This window comes from Strix aluco, chromosome 4, assembly GCF_031877795.1.
Source record: "Strix aluco isolate bStrAlu1 chromosome 4, bStrAlu1.hap1, whole genome shotgun sequence".
Lineage (NCBI taxonomy): Eukaryota > Metazoa > Chordata > Aves > Strigiformes > Strigidae > Strix > Strix aluco.
Window position 1 is genome coordinate 182,460 of NC_133934.1, and position 16,581 is coordinate 199,040.

Below are 16,581 nucleotides of genomic sequence, written 5' to 3' on the forward strand. Positions count from 1 at the left end.
CTTTAGACTGCAACAGGGAAGGGTCAGACTGACATGAGGAAAAAAATTTTTCACAGAACGAGTGGTCAGACAGTGGAATAGGCTGCCCAGGGAGATGGCTGCAGCCCCAGCCCCACCCAGTCCCCATGGCTGGTACAGACCTTCACCGTCTCCATCCAGCGCTGGTGCCGCTGCTGGTAGTAGACCACGGAGCGGTACTCGCTGGCCGGCCTGTCCCCTGCCCCGTGGTAGATGACGTTCTGTGGAGAGGGCAGCAGCGGAAGAGACCAAATAAACTGGAAATGCTGAGGAATTCTGCAGCCCCTGTTCACTCGGGCCAGCCCCGAGCGGTCCAGCCCCCCCAGCACGGTCACAGCTTGGCTTCTGCTGCCCCGCCAGAAAGGTGTTATCGGGGATGGAGAAGGAGGCGAGGGCTGCGCCCCCAGACCAGCCACGTGGGACCCTCAGCAGTTCACAGCCTTGGGGGCCAGGCAAGAACTGAGTTGGGAATAAATGCAAACACCCAGCGAGAGAGACGAGGCAACAGCCAGTCCTGGGGCGGGGGAAACTGGGTCTGAGCCTCCGCCCGCCCTCCTGGCAACCCCCCAGCACCTCCTGCCTCTCCCGGGGATGGAGAGTGGGGACACTCCACACCTGGGGGGGGCCCGGGGTTCTGGCTGTCCCCAAGGGGGGGACGATCTTCCCTCCTATCCCTTCCCACCACTTCCCCAGATCTTGACTCCGAAGGGCAGCTGCAGGGGCTCTGGTAGCCGAAGAGGCTTCCCCAGCACCACACTGGCACCGGCACTGCCCGAGGTGGGTGACGCGGGGGACAGTCCCTCGCGCCGGGGCCGATCCGGCGCCTGCCGTACCTGCACCACGCTGCCCGACTCGTCACAGACACACACTGTCACCTCCACGTTCTTCTGCGTCTTCTTGCTGCCCTTGTCAAACTCACCCTGCACCAGCGTCAGGTAGATGTCGTTCCTGACGTCTCCTGGGGGGGGACAGCCCCATCAGCGAGGCCGCATCTGCAGTGGGGCACCCCCTAACACCACGCTGGGACCCCCAGAGACCACCCAGGGGTGGTCCAACCCACCCCCCCACTTGCCTGGCATGATGACCTCCGGGTAGCCCAGTTTGCGTGCCACCACGGTGCTGCGGTCCACGAGGTGGGGATGGTCCTTCCGCACTTGGCTCAGGTCTCCCCAGAGCATCTTCAGGGACACCCAGAATCCTGCGGGGACAGAGCGCGGGACGTCGGGTGGGTGGTGGCTCCCGGTGACCCCCTACGGCTCCAATCCCTGTTACTGGGACAATCAGCACCCCGAGCGCCCACCACACCCGGGACCAAACACACCCCATGGCCGCTGCGGTTTTTCACGGGGTGACAGCGCGCAAGAGCCTGGGGGAGGCAGCAGGAGGGGGCCTGGGGCCGGCCAGGGACCAGAGTGAGCCCCCAGACCCTGCGAGGAGTGGCACGGGGGGACTGCCCCAGCATGGGGGCTGGGAGCAGCCTGGGGACCCCGAGCACAGCCAGCAGCTGCAGGGAAACGCGGGATGGGCCGGGGAGGGGTATCACCCCATCCCCCACCACGTACCATGGCTCAGAGGGGGCACAGGGCAGGGGGGACGCAGGGGCTCTACCTTGTCCTTTGTGGTTGATGTCCTTCCCCTCCACCGCTTTCCTGATCATGTTGTGAAGAAAATCGTTGTCAGCAGCCACCCTGCAAACACCAGAGCGGGGCGATTCAGGGGAGCTCCCTGCCAGGCACCTGCTGGGACTGAGGTGCGGGATGGCTCCCACAGAAGCGCCGGGCCCCGGGGTGTGCCCTGCAGGGCTGGGGGCAGAGCTCCAGCATGGCCTCGCTACCTCCAAAAACACCCTTTTGTGAACCTCACTGAGGCCCTGGTGACATCATGTCCTGAGGATCCACGGTCCCTTTGCAAAGCCACATTTAACGGAAAAATCTTTTCTCTTTGATCCTGGCACCTCCTGCCTCCTCGCAGCTGCTGTCCCTGTCCCAGCCAGGCCCGTGGAGCACTGCCCCGCTGCCCACTGCCCCCTGCCCGTTCCCCTGCCCGCTGCCCCCCTGCCCCCCCCGCAGGACTCACAGGTGCACGGGGATGAAGTGCTGCTTGTCCTCATCGCTTTCGCACTTCCCCTTGGTGATGTCTATGATGTCCATCACTGCGGCAGCACAGAGGCGGCAGCGTGGGGCGGCTGCCACGGCAGCCCCGGCCCCCAGCGCCAGGGCCCTCCATGCCAAATCCTCCTGGTACCAGCCCCCCAGGAGAGTTTTGTCCCACCCTGCAGCCTGTGTCCCCAGCACCAACCCTGCTGCGCCCCAGCACGTGTGCAGGGAGCTCCTCACGCCCCACCGAGACCCCTCTGCCACCCCACAGCACTGATGGACACGGGCTGGGTCGTGGCACCCCAGCACAGCTCACCCACAGGAACGCTCCCGGGGTGGCCGCGGCAGCGCCGGCGGCAGCCCCTGGCATAGGGAAGGGTTGGGGAACACCACCACCCCTCGGGCTCTCCACCCCTCGCCCTGCGCTTCCCCGGCTGCCCCGGGGCTGAGCTGGGTGCTCGGGGCGGGCACCAAGCACCTCTGGGGGCTGGCAGGCAGAGATGGTGTGGCCGCAGGCTGGATGGTCACCACAGGTGACCTCAGAGCTCTGGGGGAGCTTTGGGCCAAAATCAGCCACATCCAGAACCTCTCCATCAGCCAGAGAGAGGTCACTGCAGAGCAGGCACCAGGACAGGCCGTCTGCCCCCCCGGGAACATGCTCAGCTTGGAGGGCAATTAGCCACCATGGTCATAATTCACCCGGTAATTTCTCTGTGGCTGAGGCCCTTGCACGTGCTAATTAGCCAAGCAAAATCAATAACTTCCCAGCAAGCCTACCCGGTGGAGATCAATTCCCAGAGCAGGACCAGGGGTCGAGGCGAGGGCGGGGGAACTCCTCGCTCCACTGGGGGGGCCAGGGCTGATCCCGGGGGCACCTCCAGCAGCACTGGGCCCCCCTCAGCCCCTCTCCTCCACCGGGGGCACTGCACCCCCCTGGGCCCTGTGGCCGCAGCCCTGGTAGGGCCGGGGGGGGCGGCGGGGGGAAGCCCTTGGCTCGGGCTGTCACGGGAGCAGGGAGCCAAGGCTTTCCCGGCTGTTGGAGCAGCCGTGCCAGAGCCCCCCCACACCCCAGCACAGGCTGGACAGGCCTGCGCCACTGTGGGGGGGTGGGTCTGGCTGGGGAGGGGGAGATGGGGCAGCGAGCTTAGGGGGGTGAGCGTGGCCGTGCGGAGGCAAGAGAGGGTCCAGGGTCCATGTGTGGGGTGGGGGGGCTGCCCCATGGCGTCCGGTGGCCAAGAGGTGGGTGCTGAGGGGTGCTGGTGCGGACGTTACTGAGGGGGGGTGTCTCCTCCCGGCACCCATGGCAGAGCCTGATCCCACCTGAGATGCCGAAGGGCCGCCGCAGGCCTGTGCTGAGCTTGCGGCTGTAGGTCTCCCGAAGGTCCATGCGTCCCACCCGGATGATCTGGCACACCAGGAAAAGCCTCTCCCGCTTCAGGTCTTTGCTGCCCAGGTCCTGGAGGGCCACAGGGGCCATGTGAGCAGGGGGTGCCGGCAGCACCACGTGTCTCTGCCAGCACCGGGGGACTGCGGGGTACTCGGGGTTGGGCGGGAGGAGGAACCGGCGGGCGCAGAGACACGGTGGGCCCCTGCTCCTGGCACCCTGGCACTGCCGTCAGGGGATGGGGCGTCCCCCCGCCGCTGTGCCCCGCAGAGGGGCTGGGCCGCCAGGTACACAGCCCCGCCACCCCAGGGAGCCCCAAGATGGAGGAACAGGGACAATGCTGGGGCTGGTGGAGACCAACACGCAACCAAGGGTGCAGGTAGGTCTGACACGGCATAGGGCTTGGTGGGGTGGCCACGCGCCCCGGCTCCAGGCACCTTGTGGGGGGGGTCAGGTCCCCCGTGGTTGCTGCTCCTGTGCCAGAACCTTCCTGCAGGGCCGCGGCACGGGGCTGCAGCATTGGGCAGGGTCACGCCGCAGCGCACAGGGACGCGCGGCTGATGCCGGCAGTGGGCAGGGGTCAGAGGTGGGTGAGAGCCGGGGAGCCGGACAGCGGGGGCTGGAAGTGCTGATGCTGCTCATTAGCATTGATTTTCCCAGCTCATCTGCATATCGACGGCTCCGCTTGGGCCAGCCTGAGGGCCAGCTCAGCTCTGCTGGTGCAGCGGGAAAAATGCTGCATCAGCAGGCGCTGCCTGCGCCTCCTGCCAGCCACGGCAAGGGGCCGGGCGGGCAAGGGATGGGGCAGAGATGGGCGGCACGGGCACCCCGACGGCCCCAGCAACCCCCCACCTGGGAGGGAGGCCTCAAGGGGCAGCCCCACGGTGGGGGAGCAGTAGGGATTCAGGCGCTGGCGGGGGGATGCGGGCTGCGGCAGGGCCTGGGGCGCAATGCGGGATGAACCCGAAACGCTGCAGGGCCTGGGGGGGCGCAGCTCTGCAGGGGCGGGGCGGGCAGGAGAGCAGGCAGCTCTGCAGGGAGGCGGCGGCAGCAGCGTCGCTCCCGAGGGGTCTACGCTCACCGTGAAGATGGCCCTGAGGTTGTTGAGCAGCTCGATGTCCTGGGGGACGCCCGTGCTGGCCCAGCGGATCACGTAGTTCTCGCTGCGAGGGGAAAGCAAGGGCTGAGGAGCCGGTGGCGGGGGCCAGGCGCTGGGACGGCGGAGCTGGAGCTCGGGGCAGCCCCGCAGGGCGGCCGGGCTGAGGCTGCCAGTCAACGGCCCATGAGCAAACCCCACGAGGTGGGCTGGAGCGCTTGAGCCACAGGCTGGGCGCTGCCCTGGTGCCTGGCCCCCGCCAGCTCCCGCCGCGCAGACCCCTCGTCCCACCAGACAGACTGGCCCAGCGGCAGATGGACTGGCCCAGCCTGGCCATCCCCAGCGGCGGGGGGCTGCCGGCTGGCTTGGTCAGGCTGGCGAGCAGCAAAGGTGCGAAGGGGCAGGGGCCAGACAGTGGGGCCCCACCTGATCATGCGCTGCTCGCCGGGGTCGTACAGCGCCATGAAGAGCTGCGCCTCCTCGCCGATGTTGCAGACGAAGTTGCGCACGCAGAGGTAGAGGCTGTGGGAGGGCGAAGCTGCCAGGCGGGCGCTGCAGCCCAGCGCGCTCTGCTGCGGGCTCTGCGGGGCACAAGGCTGCTCAGCCCCACGGCTCAGCCCCACGGCTCAGTCCCATGGCTCAGCCCCCGGCCGCGCGCGGGGCAGCAGGCTGGCAGCACAGCGGGGTCGGTGCCAGCCCTCACCGTCTCCTCCTGGATGCGCTGCGTGACGGTCTGTGCAGCCTTCCTGTGCGCCTGGAAGAGGCTGATGACGCTGGTCCTGTCAGGGTCCAGGATGTTTTCATCCTCGTCCCGCACCACCAGGTCCAGGGCCAGGATCCTGCAGAGGCCAGGACAGGGTTGAGGCAGGACCCAGTGCTTGGTGGGGTCGGGGGGACACGGGTCTGTGCACCCCACCAGGACCTGCCTGCCTTTGCACGGGCACAGGCTGTCACCGGGCCTGAGGGTGCCAGCACTGTGTGGGCACGGGACAGATCCCAGTGGGTCACAGAATCCCAGAAACCCAGAATCCCAGAATCATGGAGGTTGGAAAAGCCCTTGAAGCTCCTCCAGCCCAACCATGAACCTCACCCTGACCGTTCCCAACTCCACCAGATCCCTCAGCAGGAGGACCTCCTCCTCCTGGAGCACTGGCAAGGGGACAAGAACCAGCCAGCACCAGGGATGCTCCTAGGCCCCAGCCAGGGCTCGTTGGTGATAGCTCTTGGCTAGGTGGCTGGCACACCCACCAGCACACTGACTGGCCCTGGCCACCATGGGACAGCCAGCCAGGACATGGGGACACAGGGACAGCCAGCCAGGACACAGGGACACAAGGACAGCCAGCCAGGATGCTGGGGACACAAGGACATCCAGCTGGGACACAGGGACACCAGGACAGCCAGCCAGTACACAGGGATAGCCAGCCAGGATGCTGGGGACACAAGGACATCCAGCTGGGACACAGGGACACCAGGACACCCAGCCAGGACACAGGGACACAGGGACCCCCAGGCAGGACGCTGGGGACACCGCGCAGCCTGTGCTGCCGTCCCCGCTCTCACTTGTTGCCGTAGTCGATCTTGCCTGTCACCTCCCTCTTGAGCTGCAGGAGCTCGTCCTTGGGCAGCGTCCCCGAGAGCAGCTGCGAGCGCCGCTCCATCAGCTCGTACATCATCCGCTTCACCCGCCGGTACTGCTCCGTCTGCCCGGCCTGCAGGCAGCACCAGGTCACCGCGCCGCCCCAACGGGCCCCCCGGCCCCCCCGACCCCCCCAGCCCTCACCACATAGAGCTGCTTCCAGATGGCGGCCCACTCCCGCAGCGTGGTGGTGATCTCCTGCACCATGGGCAGCTCGGCGGGGACCACGCTCTCCTCCGCCCTGGGGAGAGGCACGGGGAGTCCTGGAGCCCCGCGGCAGCCGCCGGCCCCCGCGCCAGGTGGCCAACAGGGCCCACCCGCCCATGCCCACGCCGGTACCTACCCCCTGCGCTGCACCACGGCACCCTTCAGGTGGATGAGCGAGGCCGGGAAGATGCCCTGGGGGGGCCAGAGCCGTCAGCACCCGCGGGCAGGGCTGGGCGGGGGCAGCCCTTCCCCGGGGTGGGGGGGGACCACGGCTGGGGGCTGCCCGCCCCGAGACCAAGGGTCCCAGCGTGGCAGTGCCGCGGGGTGCCTGCGTGTCCCCCCCGCAGGGACAGGGCAAGCCACCAGCCGTGCCCACAGCCCCCCGTGCCGTGCCGCAGCCCCCCGGCAGCCCCTCACCTACCCGGGCAGCCCTGTTCCGCAGCGAGTACCCACGGTACCAGCCTGCGAGGGGACAAGGGGAGGCCATCAGCTGGGCTCGGGGACCTGGCAGCCCGCAGCAGCGTGGCCGAGAGCGGGTGCAGCCAGGCACCCAGCACAGGCTGTCCCGGCGCCTGGAGGGGCTGCCGCCCCCCCCCTTACCCTCGGAGGCCTGCAGGATGTGCACCGTCTCCCCGATCTGCAGCGGGAGGTGATGCTCACTGGTGCGCGGGAAGTTCCACACGGCTGCGGGGAGAAGGGCCGGAGCTGGGAGCTGGGGTCCCTCACCCGGACCCCCCTCACCAGCACGGCACACCTGCCCTTCGCGGTGGCCCCCCCACCCTGGCCGGCACCGCTCAGCCCCATGGGACGGTGCAGGGCCCAGCCCCATGCAAACGGCGGGAGACCCCCAAGGCGCGAGCCAGAGGCAGAGCAGTGCTGGCTGCAGCGGGGTGGGGGTGAGGAGCCCACTCCGGACCCCAGGAGTGCTGCAGCACGGCCGGGCACAGCGGGAGCCATCGGCCCCCCTCCTCCAGCACACGGGGGGCCACTGCCCGGTGTCCCCCCATCGCACTGCCTGCCGCCCACACCCCAGGCACGCAGAGCAGTCCCCAGGGCCAGTGGGAGCCGGCGGCAGGAGCTCGCCGGTGGCCAGATACTTCCTGCCACATGCAGGCTGCGCAGGGCCAGGCTGCGGTTAGTCCCGCTGCTATTTCTGGTCCTGGGGACGGTGACAGCTCTGTCTGGCAGAGGCAGCCCCTGGACCGGCCGCGCTCTGCACTGGGGGACAGTACCCTGCAGACACAACTGCGCCCGGGGCCCCGGCCAGCACCAGTTCCTTCTACAGCACCCCCAGACCTGCGGCTCGTCAGGACCCCTTGTGCTGGCCCCAGCGCACCCCACAGCTCCAGGACCCCAGGTCCCCCAGGACCCCTCCTACCACCCTGGCCTGCACACGAGGACCCTGAGCCAGCCCAGACCAGCACCCAGCCCCGGTCCGAGCTCGCTCCCCTCCGGCCCCTTCCCACCCCCCAGGCCCCAGCCAGGCCAGGATCCCTCGCAGGACTGTTAGTGCCATCGGGCACGAGCAGGAACCGAGTCAAGACCCTGCCCAGGGCCCCACGGGGGCTCAGTCATGCCCCGGGAGCTGCTGGCAGCGTGAGGGTGTGGGAAACAGCCCTGGCCAGAAACGGGAAGAGGCACAGGGCTGGATCCTGTGCCAAACCCCTGCCCCAGTGCTCTGCTCCCAACCCTGCTCAGCCCCACAGCTCCCCATCCCCACCCAGCATCACCCACACTCCCCCATGGGCGCGGGGGTCCCGCTGACACCCGCCCTGCCCAGCCCCCCGTCCCTGGGGCCACCCATCCCCAGCCCTTCACACCCCGCCGACCCCCCGTTCATTCCTGCACCTCCCGGCCCACCCAGCGCCAGCATCGCAGGGACCCAGTGCCCGCCTCGCACCGCCACCGGCCCCACTGGCACCGTCCACCCCCGCCATCGCCCAGCCGCCATCGCCCACCCCTCTACAGCCCAGTGCCACAGGGCCACCACAGCCGGGGGCCACCACCAGCGTCACCCCAGCCACCACCACCCGTGCCGCCAGCCCCGCATCCCTCCGGCGAGCCCAGCAGGGCCCGGCACCCGTGCAGCCCCCACGCCTGCACTCACCCACGCCATACTTCTCCTCCTTGGTGGGCAGCCACGGGGCCATGGCCGGCTGTGCCACGGGGACCGGGGCCCTGCGTGGGGCGGCTGCTGGTTCCTCCTGCCGCGCTCCCCAGGTCACGTGTATCTCACCGGCTTGTGCAAACCTCCGCTTCCTCAGCGCACAGCCGGGCGCTGAGGGGACCCACCCCAGGGTGGTGGGGACAGAGCCCCCGGGACCCCACCACACCGCCCACTCGCAGCCCGAGGCTGGGGCGGGTCACTGGCTGTGCCCGCGGGGCACAACGGGGCCACCGGCCCCCGGTGACGCTGCGGCAGCGCGAGCCCCTCAGCCGGACACCGCCGCCAGGGCCCAGCAGCCAGCGGGACGCAGGGCTGGAGACGGGGGTAGGGAGCAAGCGCAGCCCCACGGCACGGGGAGCCGCAGGGCTCAGCTCTGGGCCCAGTCGCACCGCTCCGGGCCAGCACCGCCAGGACGAGGCCTCTGCCGACCCAGCCGGGGCCACCCCAGCCCGGCCCTCAGTGCACAAGGCTCGGCAGTGCCACGGCCCGTGCGGGCCCGTGCCCAGCCCTCGGCTCCCTGCAGCCCCAGCACCGTGAGCAGAGCAACAGTTGAGCATCAACCACTTCCTTCCTCCCGCCGGCTGCAAACCCCGACCGACCGTCCAGCGCCGCGGGGACCAGGCGCTCGCCCTCCAGCCCCGCGGCAGTATGACCGTGCCGGGACCCCTGGCCCTCAGCAGACACCCCAGGCCCGAAGCCCACCCCGGGCCGCCCTCACAGCCCCGACAGCCTGAGGGGATGAGGGAGGCGACAGGAGCCCCGCAAGCAGGCGCCGGACAAGGGTGTACAGAGGAACCCGGGGTGGCCGGGAGGGCTTAGGGGCTGGGGGGGATGACCCGGGATCCTCACTGCTCTGCCGGTGTCCCCGCCTCTGCCCTGGGCCCCCGTGGGGCTGCAGCCGGCACCTCCGACGCGGGAGAGCCGCTGTCCGGGCCGAGGTGCGAGGGCGGGAGCTGCCCCGCCATCACCCGCCACCGCCAGGGCTCACGGCACCGGGGCAGGCGCCGGGGGCAGCTGCGGGAGCAGAGCCGTGACTGCAGGCGGCTCCGGAGCTTCGCCTCCGGCCGGCAGCCGGGGGTCCCGCCCCCGCTCCCGACGCCGAAGTCCCGGGGCCTGCGGGCCCGTCCCCACCCCACGGCCCCGACTGCAGCTCCGGGCCGGGCCGGGCCGTTTGCCGGTCTGGCAGCTCCACCTGCCGGTGCCCCCCCGGCCGCAGGCCTGCAGCGTGGCGGGATGCCCAGCGCCGGTACCGGCGGGCTCGGGATGGCGCCCCCGGGACTCGCACCGGGGGTCTGGGCGGGGAGGGCGCGAGACACGGCACCGGGGGGGCTGCTCCGTGCAGGCCCGGCGGGACGGAGCCCGGCGGGGCGAGGGGCGGCGCGGGCGGGGCGGGCACCGGGCGGGGCGGGCACCGGGCGGCTCGTCCCGTGTCTCCCCCCCGGCCGGTCCCGGTCCCGGTCCCGGTCCCGTCCCGTCGCCACTGGGCAGGGCCGCCCCTAGCAACGGGCCGCCCCTAGCAACGGGCCGCCCCTAGCAACGGGCCGCGCGCGCCGGCGGGCGGGAAACGCCCCGCGGCGCTGATTGGCGGCCGCGGGCGGGGCCACGTGACGGCGTCGCGGTCACCTGACGGAGTCCCCGAGGCGGGGCCCGAGGCGGCGGCGGCGGCGGTGGCGCGCGCAGGTGAGCGGCGGCCGGGACGGTAACCGGAACCGGAACCGGAACCGGGGCCGCAGCCGCTAGCCGCAGCTGCAGCTCGGGGGTCTGAGCCGTGGGACCCGTCCCCGTCCCCGTCCCCGTCCCCGGTCCCGTCCCGTCCCGTCCCGTCCCGGTGCTCAGGTGTCCCGCCCGGTCCGGTCCGACCCGTCCCAGTGCCCCCTCGGCCCGGCTGAGCCATTCGGGGCCGCCCGCCAGCCTCCAGGGTGTCCGCCCCGTCCCGCACCCCTGCACCCCGGCACGACCCGGGCCGGTCCCCGCACCCCGCTCGGTCCTGCCATGCGCTCCCCGCGGCCCGGCCCGGTCTGAGCCCGCTGCCTGTGTCCCCCCCCGGTCCTCCCTACCCCAGCCCGGTCTCCTGCCTGTCCCTGCTCCCCACGCCCAGGCTGTGTCACCCCCGCTGCCTGTCCCTGCCTGTCTCTGCCCGCACCCTCTGCCCGTCCCTGTCCCCCGGGCCCCGCAGGTCCCCCCCAGCCCAGCGGGACGGTGTGGGGGGCCATGCCAGGCCACTGCCAGGGACACGGGTGAGGGCAGGTCAGCGCCCGGCTCCCCTGGGCCTCACTGCACCTCCTGCCAGCCCTCGCAGCACGGGTGCCGGTGTCCCCGCCATGGCCGGCTGCGGGGCCCCTGGCTCCCCGCCGCGGCAGAGCGGCCCCGGCTCCGCGCTGGAGGAGGAGGAGGAGGACGAGGGTGAGGACCCGGCCCTGGGCTGCGATGGTGACCTGGAGGTGAACCCCTACGATGGGCTGCCCTTCTCCTCCCGCTACTATGAGCTGCTGCGGCAGCGCCGGGCCCTGCCCGTCTGGACCACCAAGTACAGCTTCATGGAGCATCTGGAAGGCAACAGCGGCATCGTCCTGGTCTCTGGGCCCCCTGGCACTGGCAAGAGCACCCAGGTGAGGGGGGGCCATGCCAGGGCAGCCGGCAGCGGCCTGGGGGCTGCGGGGCTGCAGGCAGAGGGCATGGTGACGGGGCTGTGGCTGGGCAGCAGCTCCCTGACCCCACGGCCATGTCTGAGCTTGTGTGGGGGACGGAGGAGGCGATGGGCCCCGCAGGGCTCCACTGCGGTACCGGGGAGCGTGCCGTCAGGGTGAGCCCGGCACCAGGCAGTCACACGCCGGGATGTGCTGGGGCAGGTGCTGGGGCCCCAAGCGAAGCCTCGGCACGAGCCGAGCCGGAAAGGGCTGCCATGGCGGCACAGGGAGCGGCTGCCACGGCGGCACAGGGAGCGGGAAACGGCCCCTCCCTGCAGCAGGGTGCGCGGGGCAGTGGTGGGTGTGGGCAGCCGGGCTGGACGGTGACAGGTCCGGGGTGCTGGGATCCCCCCTGCCCGCCCCGGGGAGCCGGTCCCGCCTGACAGCCGCTGGCTCGGCACCCAGAGGCGTCATCATGCAGACTTTGGCCGGGGGAGGGATCACCCAGGAGCCGCAGGGCGGCAGGACCAGCCCCTGGGGCTGTCAGGGTGGTGGCCATGGGCTTGGGGCCGCTTGCCCAAACCACGTCCCTCGGGCGTAACGCTGCTGTGGCGCAGGCCGGGACTCAGCACACGGGGCCAGATTTGGGAAACAAAACCCTTGTGTGAGCCCTGGCCTGGCCTGGCCCTGGGGCCGGGCTGCTGCTGTGTGCAGGCACCTCCCCGCAATCCCTACGCGGCCCCGCCTGCCCCGAGCGGGCCAGGGGACGCGACTTGACACACATGGAGCATCTGAGCCTGCGTGTTGGTGCGCCAGCACCCCTCCAACGCGGGGTTGCCACCCACAGCAGGAAGAGCCGACACACAAGTCAGGTCCCTTCGCCATGGCCGTGGCCGAGGGCAGGTGCCTTCCCCACCTCTCAGTGTTTCCCGGGGCGGTGTGTGATCCCTCCGGCCCTGCGCGAGGATGCTCAAGCCCCTGCCCCGGACTTGGGGCTGCTGCGCGGTCACCGTGGACCTTGCCGGTGACCCGTGCTGGCCCTGCGGGGACCCTCCCGGCCGTCCCTCGAGGGGGCCAGCTGGGACAGTGTGGGACGGCTCCAGTCGGAGGGACCTGCAACCATCACCTGGTCCAGCCACCTCAGCGCTCCAGGGCTGACCAGAAGTTAAAGCGTGTTATTAATGGCAGCGTCCAAATGCCCCTTAAGCCCCAGCCCCACAACCCACAGGCGCTGATCACTCTGTGCTGCACCTGCCCCCCCAGCCCCTGGGGAGGGGGAGGCAGACAGGACTGTTCTGAACACAGGAGCTGGGGCCATGGTGCCCCGTGGCGAGGCAGGAAGCTGCAGGCGTGGGGCGATGAGGCTGTGGGTTCGTGTCACAGGTTGCCAGGGCTCAGAAGTGACGGTACCGGGGAGGGAAGGTCCTGTACGGCCTCTGGCCCGGGAGGTCTGACAGCTGGATCTTGGGGGGCTGCCGTGGGGAGGGTCCCTCTGTGCGTCTGGGGGGCACAGCGGGCGCCGGTGCGTGATGGGGCAGGGAACGTCCCAGCGCTGCTGGCCGGGGCCGCGCTGCCCCCTGCCCTGACCCCACGTTCTGGCCCCGCAGATCCCGCAGTGGTGTGCCGAGTACGCCCTGTCCCTGCAGTTCGCCCACGGCCTGGTGGCCTGCACCCAGCCCCACAGCCTGGCGGCCCTCAGCCTCTCCTTACGCGTGGCGGACGAGATGGACCTGAACCTGGGCCACGAGGTCGGCTACTGTGTCCCCCACGAGGACTGCTGCACCACCGAGACCATTCTCAGGTGCGGGGACGGGGACGGGGGGGCCCGGTGGGCTGCCCGTGCCAGGAGCGCCGGTCGCGCCGCGCTTTAATCCCGCTGAGCTCCCCCGCTGCAGCATAATCTCTTAATCCATCCTGGCCTCGTTGGGGAGCAGCAAAGCTGCTGGCCAGCCAGCCCCCGCCCCGGGGCTGCGGCGGGGGCTCCTGCCGTGGGGGAAGGGGCGAGGTGTGCTCCCCCGGGGGCGCAGCCCTCGGTGCCGGGGTCCCCACAGCCGCCCCGCGCTGACAGGGCTGGTGGGCGTCAGGTACTGCTCGGACGAGATGCTGCTGCGGGAGATGACGTCGGACCCTCTGCTGCGGCAGTATGGGGTGGTGGTGCTGGACGAGGCGCAGGAGCGGACGGTGCCCACCGACGTGCTGCTGGGGCTGCTGAAGGACGTCCTGCGCCAGCGTCCCGCGCTAAAGGTGGTGGTGGTCACCTCGCCGGCCATGGAGGAGCGGCTCCGCACCTTCTGCGGGGACCCCCCCGTGGTGCGGGTGCCGGGGCGTGGGCCCCCGCCCCGGCTGCTCTACAGGGACCCACCGGCCCGCGGCCACGTCGCGGCAGCCTGCCAGGCCGTGCTGGACATCCACAGGCGGCAGGAACCTGGCCATGTCCTGCTCTTCCTGGCCAGCGAGCAGGTGGGCTGCGGGCACCCCACTCCTGGGGGGTTTGCCGCGGGGCGCGGGAAGGTTGGGGGATCCCTCAGCTGTGCGCGGGGAGCCCTGAGGATGACAGGGGCTGCTGGGGATTAAACCGTGGGAGCTCCGGGTGTGGGCGGGCATCACTCGTGTCCCCTGTCCTTCCCCACAGGAGATCGCCGAGTGCTGTGGGGCCATCCAGACCGAGGCCATGGCGCTGAACCCGGGGCTGGGCCCACTGCTGGTCCTGCCACTGCACCCCGGCGTGGGCCGCGCGGCGCAGAAGGTGTACGAGGTGCTGGAGGAGAGCGGCCGAGAAAGACGGGTGATCGTCACCCACTGGCTCGCGGACTCGTCCTTCTCCCTGGGGACCGTGCGCTTTGTCATCGACTCGGGGCTGGAGCTGCGCAGCGTGAGTGCACCGGGAGCACCGGGACGGGGAGCCAAGCTGCGCCGAGCGGAGCCCGTGGCGCTCTGTGGCGTTGGTCCGGGCCCTGCCGCGCCACGCCAGGCAGGGGGGAGGCTGTGTGGGGGCACGGGTGGCACTGGGAGAAGGCGGGGGCTAGTCTGCAGGGTCCCCGCTCACAGCTGCACCTGCAGGTCTACAACCCCCGCATCCGGGCGGAGTCGCAGGTGCTGCGGCCCATCAGCCAGAGCCAGGCCGAGTCGCGCATGCAGCGAGCCGCAGGCAGCCCCCCAGGTGAGAGCCCCCGCCCCGGCGTCCCCCCGACATGCCTCCAGCCCCCCTGCTCACGCTCGCTGCCCTCTCCCTGGGCTCCCTCCCTCCTGCCGCAGCTCACGGCCCCTCTCCCACAGGCACCTGCCTGCGCCTCTACTCGGAGGCTGCCTTCGAGCAGCGCCTGCTCCCCAGCCCCACGCCCCACGTCAGTGAGACCAGCCTCAGCCGTCTGGTCCTGCTGCTGAAGCGCCTGGACATCGCTGACATGGGCCAGTGTGACTTCCTCGACCGGCCAGGTAGTGCCTGCGGGGCACGGGGGGGCCCAGCATGGCTGGGGGGGCCGGAGCGGAGGGGAGCCTGAGGCCGGCCGTGGCCGCAGCCCTGGCTGTCTCTGGGGAGGGGCCGGAGGGTGCCACGGGTGCAGGAGAGCGGTGGGCAGGGCTGCCTGGTCCCAGCTGACGCCCCGTTGCAGCCCCTGAGTCGCTGATGCAAGCACTGGAGGATCTGGACTACCTGGCGGCCCTGGATGATGATGGGAACCTGTCGGAGGTGGGGATCATCATGTCGGAGTTCCCCCTGGACCCGCAGCTGGCCAAGGCGCTCATCGCCTCCTGCGAGTTCGACTGCGTGGAGGAGATGGTCAGCCTGGCCGCCATGCTCACAGGTACCGTGCCCAGGGGCTCGGGGCCCTCCGCGGGGCACGGCGCAGCCCCCGGCGAGCTGGCGCTGGCAGGGGCAGCACGGGGTGACCCCTTCTGCGCTCTCTCCAGCGTCCCCCTGCTTCGTGCCCCTTTCCCCGCACCTGGAGGAGGCGGCGGCCGTGCGCCGGCGGGCCCTGCTGCACCCGCATGGAGACCACTTCACCCTCATCAACATCTTCAACGCCTTCCAGCAGCGTGAGTGCCCTCACCCGTCCCCTGCTCCTTCCGTCACCTCGCGCCCCCCTCCCGCTGCGAGGGGGTCCCAGCCCCATCCCCCCACCGCGGCGCTGACCCCCTCTCCCCGCAGACAATGCGGATGAGGGCTGGTGCCGCAAGCACGCGGTGAGCGGGGACGCGCTGCGCCTGGCCGGCGTCGTGCGGGCGGAGCTGCTGGACGTGATGCGGCGCATCGAGCTGCCCGTCTCGCCCCCTGCCTTTGGCACAGACGCCAACGCCCTCAACATCCAGCGAGCGCTCATCTCCGGCTACTTCCTCAAGGTGGGCCAGGGGGGCCTCGAGGGGCCGGGCCACAGGGTGGGGGTGCTGCCAGCCAGCCACTCCTCCCCTCCCGCTCCCCTCCCCAGGTGGCCCGGGACATCGATGGCTCCGGCAACTACGTGATGCTGACACACAAGCACGTGGCCCACTTGCCCCCCGGCTGCTGCTACCTGCTGCGGCAGCCCCCCCAGCGCCTGCCCCCCTGGGTGCTCTACCATGAGTTCACCATCTCGCAGGACAACTGCCTCCGTGTCGTCTCCGAGATCCAGCCCCAGATGTGAGGACCTTGGGGACAGGGAGGGCTGGGGCTGCATCCCCCCACGGCTCCGGAGCTGCCGCTGCCCTGCCGGAGCCCTGGGCCACGATGGCAGGCTGGAGTCTCCTCTCTGGGGGGGCCCCTCCTTGACCCCCCCCGTCCCCGCAGGCTGGTGGAGCTGGCGCCCCAGTACTACCTGAGCAATCTGCCGCCCAGCGAGAGCCGGGACCTGCTGACGGAGCTGCGGGAGAAGGTGGTGGCCGCGGAGGACGCACCAGCCGTGCCGGAGCCGCTGGGAGAGGCGGCCGGCAGGGAGGATGAGGAGCGGGAAGTCTGCGTGCTGCAGTGAGCCGGAGCCGCCGGAGTCCCCACATCGGGGCTGCCCGGGCTTGGCTGTGACCAACGGGGACGGGAGAGCTGTGGGGGGACCGACCCCATCCCCAGGGACGCACAGGCGCACCCTGGCGCTCCCCCAGCTCTGTGCCACGGGCGCGGGGCCAGCGGCCACGGGACTGGCCCCCAGCATCTCCCCTAGGGACAGACCCCAGAGGGGGGGAGTGCTGGCCCTGGGCCAGGGGACTCGTGCCAGCCCACCCCGCCGTTCCTGGGGGGCTGCCGCGGGGCTGGGGCCACCGGCCCTGCCGGTCCCCCCTCCCCCCACACCAGGGAGCAGCACCCAGGGCCCCTGGGGCCGCTCGCGGGTCTCTCCTGTATAAAGTTTTGTGACCTTTGCTCCTGGCCTCGTGTCCCTGA

The 16,581-nt window shown here is 71.1% G+C and overlaps 2 protein-coding genes across 3 annotated transcripts in view; one reads left to right on the forward strand and one right to left on the reverse strand.

Annotated features, from left to right (window-relative positions):
- The window catches only part of LOC141922472 (dedicator of cytokinesis protein 2-like), a 67,472-nt gene extending 58,206 nt beyond the window's left edge, over window positions 1–9,266 (reverse strand). Inside the window, exons 1-15 of one of the 2 annotated variants that reach the window (XM_074821650.1) lie at window positions 8,548–9,266; window positions 7,041–7,124; window positions 6,862–6,902; window positions 6,577–6,632; window positions 6,378–6,474; window positions 6,158–6,306; window positions 5,298–5,433; window positions 5,021–5,175; window positions 4,580–4,661; window positions 3,435–3,570; window positions 2,095–2,170; window positions 1,627–1,706; window positions 1,091–1,216; window positions 852–976; window positions 141–239 (exon numbers count right to left, since the gene is read on the reverse strand). In XM_074821650.1, the coding sequence (XP_074677751.1) occupies window positions 141–239; window positions 852–976; window positions 1,091–1,216; window positions 1,627–1,706; window positions 2,095–2,170; window positions 3,435–3,570; window positions 4,580–4,661; window positions 5,021–5,175; window positions 5,298–5,433; window positions 6,158–6,306; window positions 6,378–6,474; window positions 6,577–6,632; window positions 6,862–6,902; window positions 7,041–7,124; window positions 8,548–8,590 (1,485 nt within the window). In that variant the 5' untranslated portion in view covers window positions 8,591–9,266. The remainder of the gene's footprint in view (window positions 1–140; window positions 240–851; window positions 977–1,090; window positions 1,217–1,626; window positions 1,707–2,094; window positions 2,171–3,434; window positions 3,571–4,579; window positions 4,662–5,020; window positions 5,176–5,297; window positions 5,434–6,157; window positions 6,307–6,377; window positions 6,475–6,576; window positions 6,633–6,861; window positions 6,903–7,040; window positions 7,125–8,547) is intronic. The other variant, XM_074821649.1, reaches the window with a different exon arrangement.
- Window positions 9,267–10,211: 945 nt separating this feature from the next.
- On the forward strand, window positions 10,212–16,559 carry DQX1 (DEAQ-box RNA dependent ATPase 1). The gene is made up of 12 exons (XM_074821648.1): window positions 10,212–10,287; window positions 10,898–11,216; window positions 12,842–13,035; window positions 13,319–13,694; window positions 13,867–14,106; window positions 14,295–14,394; window positions 14,511–14,669; window positions 14,846–15,037; window positions 15,144–15,269; window positions 15,382–15,572; window positions 15,659–15,849; window positions 15,997–16,559. Exons 2-12 carry the CDS (start codon window positions 10,929–10,931, stop codon window positions 16,175–16,177), a joined length of 2,238 nt encoding a protein of 745 aa, XP_074677749.1. The 5' UTR covers window positions 10,212–10,287; window positions 10,898–10,928; the 3' UTR covers window positions 16,178–16,559.
- The last annotated feature ends 22 nt before the right edge of the window (window positions 16,560–16,581 follow it).